The sequence below is a fragment of the Helianthus annuus genome, chromosome 3 (genome assembly GCF_002127325.2).
Source record: "Helianthus annuus cultivar XRQ/B chromosome 3, HanXRQr2.0-SUNRISE, whole genome shotgun sequence".
NCBI classification, from domain to species: Eukaryota; Viridiplantae; Streptophyta; class Magnoliopsida; order Asterales; family Asteraceae; genus Helianthus; species Helianthus annuus.
The window spans coordinates 78543068-78550836 of NC_035435.2; the positions used below are offsets into that span (position 1 = coordinate 78543068).

The 7769-nt window shown below is 37.5% G+C and overlaps 1 protein-coding gene across 1 annotated transcript; it reads left to right on the forward strand.

Moving 5' to 3' along the window:
- The first annotated feature begins 5219 nt into the window (after positions 1-5219).
- LOC110927948 (vacuolar iron transporter homolog 4) lies at positions 5220-5855 on the forward strand. The gene has a single exon (XM_022171251.2). The coding sequence runs from the start codon at positions 5220-5222 to the stop codon at positions 5712-5714; it is 495 nt and encodes a 164-aa protein (XP_022026943.1). The 3' UTR covers positions 5715-5855.
- The last annotated feature ends 1914 nt before the right edge of the window (positions 5856-7769 follow it).

Consider the following 7769-nt stretch of genomic DNA (forward strand, 5'->3'; position numbering starts at 1 on the left):
ACACTTGGTTCTACGAATATACCACTTGTACATGCGTAGATCCGCTAGTTTTAAATACCATTTTACTAGTATTAATACTTTTACACAAGTTCATGTTTCTCGTGTGGTGGAGTTTCACCTTTTAACCCTCGTGCCGACAGAAACAAGCTTATGTCAAGATCTATGATCTTAACAAAGTCGGGTTAAACGATGATAAGAGCCACCACAACGTAGATCGGGCCTCAACAATCAACATATTCAATTACTACAACTTTTACACATGTTATGAGCTTTTAACCAACAAAATTCAAGTTTTAGTAGACTTTAGAGATTCAAAACGCATGATTCCGACTTTTAACCGTTATAACTCATATTAACCATTTTAGATAAAATTCGAGAGTGAGTTTTAAACATTATACCTCTAGCTCGGGGCTAGGGAAGAATCTAGTCGAAAATGCGGTGGATAAAAGCTAAGAAACGAGGTCCTTCCACTTCCGCTTGCTCCAAGCTTCCTAATATGTGACCCGTAAGCCTTGTATATGCTTGGAATGGATGAACAAGAGCTCGACAATGGATGTGTGGGTGGATGAGAGTTCGGCCGAGAGTGGGAGGGGCAAGGGAGAGAGTGGTGTTGGTGATTTGTAATGTGTGTAATCTCTTGTGTTATGCTAAGTATTTATAGGCAAAAGATCAAGTTCTTAAACCATTGGTTAGTATGTCCTCTTGATATTAGACATATACATTAAAATAATCACAATTGTACTCTCTTTGGTTACCCATTGTTGGCCGATCCCATTAGGGGGGGGGGGTATCCGGTTCGTTTCCAATCGTTCAGTTAGTATTTAGTTATGTTAAGTAGGTTAACTTTAGGGATTAACCCCGTTAGTTGCATGATGTGTTATATCGCGGGTGTTAGGGTAATCAGGGACCCTAACTGGCTCAGAAAAAGGCTAATAATATTTTTGGCAATATTTTTATGTTCCGGGTATAGTCCGGTTGTTCGGTTGGATAGTAATCCGTTAAAGAGCTTAAGTAATCTTTTAAGCGTCGTAAGTAATATTTTTAGTGACACATCTTATTCTGCAAAGTGTCAGGAATATTTCCTCATGTTTTGGCACTTTATTAGTTAGCTAGAAGCTAGTATGTTGATAAAAGTGATGTGTTTCGTGCTTAGAGTACGTTTTAGGCACATCCAATCATTACATCTTATTCCTAGAGACGCAGTTATACAACCCTTGTATCCCTACACACACTATGGGTGTAGTAAAATATTTCTGGCTCATATAGGCCTTTAGAGGCAGTGTTTGCCTGATGCTGGTTATATCAACATGTTCAATAGGTTATCCGTTCAAATGCTACTGTGCTTTTGTGCATCATGTTTGTCACTAGAGTTCAGTAAGTAAATAATGTAGTGACGGAAATCAAAGTATGATGCAGATATGTACAAGTATCAACAGTCAAGTAGCAGTTCATCAGTATTTTCAGTTAAGCACAGTAATTAAGCAACAATTAATAGTTAATTAAGTCGTACGGATACCTGATTTAGTGAGGGTTGTCACATTTTCTGCCATGTGCAAAAACAGAAAAATGGAATGAGCTGAATCGAACGAGGTAGAAACTAGAAAAACTGAGAAAACAGTGGGCGCTAATGAAGAAACACTAGATAAATAGTCGGAACCGAAATATCTAGGGGGTTTGAATCCGCATAAAAGAGTTAGCTCTCTCTCGGTTGATTCAGTTGCTGCCGAACTTCTTCTCCGGTGATTCTGCAAAAAAGAGCACCGTTAGCCTCGCCAAGGGGAGAAGAGGGTTCTCTCCTTGACCCGACTCCGGTGTGAGAATAAGTATTGGTAATGGAGAAGAGAAAGTATTTGAGAAGTGAGTGTGATCTGAGTTTATACCTGAACAGTTCTCGTATTTATAACCGGGAGTTTGGGAGGGAAAACCTGTTATTGAAAAGATGACGGAAGATGCTAACGCCGTAGCGGTTATATTTTCTTCCGTTAAGTTCTTTGATCCTACGTCAAGTTGCCTCGATCCGATGTGAATGCACACGGATCGTGGTTTGATCTATGGCTGGGGGATTGCCACGTGGAAAGTGATTAAGTGGAGATCATTCTCCAATTGCATGCTTTCGTTGTGGTTTCAGGGATGCCTGTGGTAATGACACGTGTCCATACGGTTGTAACCGTCTGGGTGGTGCACGATCATATTCTTTCTAGAGGATTACTGCTGTAATCTATTGTGACACCTTACTGTGTGGACACAAATGTATAAATCCCAAGTCTGGGCAAAATAATATCCAAGTTTGGATATTTGGGCGGAAGTATTGATCTTCAGGATTTTAATCCTTTGCTAATGGAAGAAGGCGCAAGGATTTTATGCTTTCCTTTGGGCGCGCGACTATAAATTGCTAATTACTTTCTCCCTTTTGTAAGACCAATGCGCGGCCGCGCAAGGTTAAAAGGTTGAAAGGCCAGTTTGTGGTATGGTCTCAAATCCTTTTTATGAGGTTTTTGGGACCTTACCCCTTCACAGGTATAAACGATATTTGATTATACTTTACTAACCCATCAAAACAAGTTTGGTTAGTTTTGTAGATGCAGAAATGTAACAAAACACAGTCATGCACATTAAGGGATCAAGCGACAAATCATTGGCTACAAAAGCTTTGTTCGACTCTCAAGGAAGATGAACACACGTCAGTTAAAGGATACATGTTAAAATGAGGGCGAAACTTATTCAAGATGCACTCTTTTTCCCTTGACTAAGTTTTGTCCCATTGGGTTTTCTTAGTAAGGTTTTTAATCAGACAACATACCTGATCCAGAAGTATTAGGGGGAGACAATACGCGTTGCACCCTTTTTCCCTTAGCTGAGGTTTTGTCCCACTGGGTTTTCCTAGCAAGGTTTTTAACGAGGCAGCATCACCAAGCGTATTAAAGAATAGTATATCATCATGTGGATAGTCAAGGGGGAGTGTTATGAATGCATCCATTATCAGTGACTATCCACATTTCCAACTCCCATGTCACATTATGTTTGTATTCATGTTATAGCCTATATATAGTGGCTCATGTATTTTGTATGAGATCATCAATAAGAAATCCATCTTCCATTCTCTCATTCTTCTCTATACATTGCTAGTAGGTCATTGTTTCACAACAACTTCAAACTAGTTGATTCAAAATAAAATTCTAATCCCCCACTTGCGGCCTAGTGGTAGGAGACTTGAGTTTTCTAATGGAGACTCAAGTTTAGTTCCCACTTGTTTCATATTTGGGTGGATATTGGGCAATGATGGTGACAACCCACCGAGGGGAGTTCGATCCAGAGCCGCACCCCGGTTTTCATCCGGCTGTTACTTCAGCGAGACAACTCGTGTGGAGGCAGTACGGTTTCCAGGGGAACGCCGTAACCAAGTCTAGCCAACCTAGCGTGAGCCCGATTAAGACAACATAAGTCTGGGCAGAGTTGGCTAGGGCCGCCGATTAGACACTCAAAAAGAAAGTCACCGTTAAAAAAAAATTCTATACTTTAATTCCAAAAACTCAAATTCTAAATGTTCACTAACTTTTACACATATTTAACCTTGCATACTAATACCAGTCCTGTTTGATAAAATAATCTACATTACCCACAATAAGAATCAACTATACACAGCACAACAACCATGAACAAACTAAATATTCCTTATAGCCCAAGCCAACACTATAACTACTTTAGACAACTCCTAAAAACTATTAACGAATAAGAATGTACACCGAAAATAGTACCATCTATAAACTGGGATGACAATTATCAAAAAGTGATTCAACGTTCAAATGTTGTGTGTTTACGAAAAATAAAATAAGATTATTTGAAAGAAAATATAGTACTGTCACTTTTTAAAATAATGCAAGGAATATAAAACGAAAAAAAAAAAAGTGTCAATAGTATGAAAAAAGAACGGATTCTTGGCAAAATATAATGGCTAACTAGTTAGTGAAAGTTGCCATTTCGCGTCACAAAGTATTATTTGAAGAAAAGGATCTTTATCATTGTTCACGTTTACAAAAGAAATTCATGAACTTTCTAAACATAACTAGTAAAAAGTGCCCCGCGATACCGCCCGTCAGCGATTATTAATACCGAAAAAACTCATAAAACAAAATAAATAAAAAAATATAAACAGTAACATCGAGCGAAATGTAGATGTAAAATCGTTGAATCACACACGACCATTGCGCGTGTCAATGCGAAGAAATTAAACCAAAGCGTAAAACACAGAAAAAAAATAACAAAGTCGATCTAGAACCTGCAAGTTGTAACGAACCTGTTAAACAAGAAAAAATAGACGTAAAAACATTTAACTACACACGCACGTTATGTCATGTATGGAAACGAATAAAATTTCATAAAGATAAATCAGTGTGCATTACAAGATTAAATACATTATTTAAATTTAAATAAGTAATAAAATATAAACAAAGAAATTAGATGATTAATAATAAATTGTTATAATGATAATAATAAGATATAATATCCCGTACACCTACAACCAAATTTAAATAAAAAAATTCTAATTTTTTTCCTCTATTAACTTGTATCAAATTGTGACAAACCGAATTGATTCTGACCATACACATCGATACTGGTATCAAAGTTATCCAGTACTAGCAATCGTTATATACGCCAATAACCCACTTGTTTTTTTTTTTTTTACTTTGTTTTTTTTTTCCTCTATTAACTTGTTTTCGTTAACTTTTAAATAAAAAAAATCGGAAACGCAACTGTTTTTAATTAATTTTTCCTCGACATTACAATACAAATTTGTATTCAAAATAGAGTACTTTTGGGTATCGTAGGCTATAGGAGTGTCACCATCGTACTGATACTATGACGAACCGACCAAACAACATCGGTACTGATATCTGTTTTTATGGTTTTCCATAGATATAAAACACATGTCTACATCCTTTTCCGTATATTACGACTTTATTTCTCTTTCAATTGTTATAATGAGTGCTGGTATTGTAACAAACCACATTAATACTCGGAATGTAGAGCTAGGGAATCCTGCTAGTTACTTTAATATTTCAATAAGAGTAGTCTATTTTTTCTTGTGAACTTAACTTTAAAGGGTATAACTTTATCGCGTATCTTTGATTAACGAGTGAAATTTGTGTATAAAAAGGGAAGACAAGGCGTGTGTTCTCCACAATTCTAATTGTATACTTCCCGGAGCAACCTTTTGTCCAATGACAACCAGCAACACCATTGAAAACTCCGAACATCCGATCATTAAACACAACAACCTAGATGTTGAGAGCCAACGAACCCAAGAAGCAACTAAAGTGACATTCGATTACGCCAAGAGAGCACAATGGCTGCGAGCTGCTCTTTTAGGCGCTAACGATGGCCTCTTGTCCACCGCAAGCATAATGATGGGCGTAGGTGCGGTTAGTGAAGACGTTAAGACCATGATCTTGTCTGGGATCGCTACGCTACTTGGTGGAGCATGTAGCATGGCCATCGGTGAATTTGTATCGGTTTACTCGCAATATGACATTGAAATGTCACAAATTAAAAGAGAGATGAGAAATGGCTTGAGTAACTCTGACGAAATTGAAGAAAAGAAAAGTGACTTACCTAGCCCTACAAAAGCAGCTGTGGCGTCAGCAACTGCGTTTGCGCTAGGGGCGGTGGTGCCATTGCTAGCAGCGGCGTTTATACGTAATTATTGTTGGCGGTAATTTCCGACTCATCATAAGCCGGTGATGTGAAAGGGTGACAAAGGAGTTCAAGTCACAAGTCGGTGAACTTGAGGGATCAATGTTGACAAGTTGGTCATAATTGATTAAGTTTCCTAATTACATTATAATTATATTTGGTAATGTCTTGGTCACCAAGTTAGGGTTATATGGTAATGTCTTGGTCACTAAGTTAGGGTAAGCCTATATAAACCAAAGTAGGGTTAGACATTATTAAGATAAGAGTCAAGAGAAGATAAACCGAGTTATGGTTTTATAAGTTATTGTAATCAAGTTTTTTGAGTTATATTTTCTTGGTTATAATAAAAGTTCATTGGAGAGTTATTCCATTCGTTCTTGTTCTTGTGTTTGATTATTCGATTGGGACTTGAATTGGTATGAGAGTCAAGTTCAATCGTCGTTATCAAACGGGTACTCGGGTACTTAATCGACGGCTAAGAAGTTTAACGGGCCGGCGATCAAGAAGGTCGAGGCCGGCGGTACTGGTTCGTCGGAGCAGCGGCGTGGTACTGTTATGGTAGCCGACAACGAGTAGGTTGTTCGTACGACGGTAATCGAAAAGCGGAACCAGGCGGGTTCTGCACGGAGCGGGATTACACGCCACTGTTTGGTTGTTACCAGGTTACAAGTTGGAAATCGTTTGAGAACCGAAAAATCGCGAGGAGGCCTTGTTCGGTGAGAGATTTATTTTATTTCCTTGGTGGCGATTAATTTAAGGCAAAAGTTGTTACCCTTCGCTGCAAATTAAAATAGAAAACCAAGGAATTTAGGAACACAAAAGTCAACAATTTAGTACCATCGAGTTAAAAGGAATTGGTGTATTTCTTTTCAAGATTGCACAGGTGTTACGAAAAAGTGAAGATAGAATATATTTTTTTTGTTTGGAAACAATTAAAGCTTTTTATTGCACACCGATTCAGTTTAGAGAGAAGCATTCTTAAGTGGGTTTTTGTGTAAGCAAGCGGGGTTCGTTCTGAAAACTTGTCCGGGGCTAATCAGATTGGGTAAAATTGGTACTTCTTAACAAGTCGGTTAGGGTCGGTAACTAATTCAAATTAGTTTCTTGTTCAACAAGTTTGGTTGCTGCTACGTTTGTATTAAATCGACAAGCAGGTTGATTTATTATCATAATTGAACGTGTAAGATCAAAGTCTTTGGGTTGAACAAGTTGGTTTAATCAAGTAATATTTTTTTTTGGTTGACCGGGTTTGGGTTTGACCAAGGATTGAACAAAGGTTTGAGTTGGCAAGGAAGAACCAATCAGGAGGATCAAGACCAATAAGAGGATTGGTAAGAAGATCAAAGGGCCGATCGAGTTTCTTTAGAAAGTCGATACGCTATGTTTTAGTCACGAGGTTTGAATCAAGATGAGCCTATATTCTAAGGGAAAAGCATAGCGTATGAAAGAAACAGAAAAAGTTGGTGTTAAGCTTCCACTTGAAGAAAACTGGGTATCAACAAGCTACAAAAAGGTGGAAAATAGCCTCGGGTAATTTATCATGGATACCGTAGTTTGATAAAACTGTTTTTTTTTTCTAAATAGTATGCTCGGTCGGTTACGATAAAACTGTTTTTCTCTAAATGGTATGCTCGGTCAGTTATCCGTTGGTGATAATTGTCTAGGTCAGCTATTTTTAAGTTTGATTATCTGGTATTGGTTACTGACAGTTGGAAACCCGACACTTGTCAAAGAAATAATGCTTCGCAAACGCTTAACTTACCAGAAATTATTCCTAATCTAGTCTTCTGTTAGAAATTCTGTCAGTAATAATAATACCAATCTCATTTTATTAATAAAAGTAGCAAACAAAAACAATTGTTATCTCTAGAGAAAGACATTTTAAGATATCAAAAAAATAAGAACTTTTTCTCTTTTAGTTTATGAATACACCCCTAAAATGATGGTAATTTGGTCTTTTAACTAATAATTATATTTTAGTCCCTCATCTTAGTACACCTAGGGGTAAGGGTGTTCAAAAAAAATCCGAATCCGAAACCGAATCCGAAAAATCCGAAAATCCGTATCCGAATTATCCG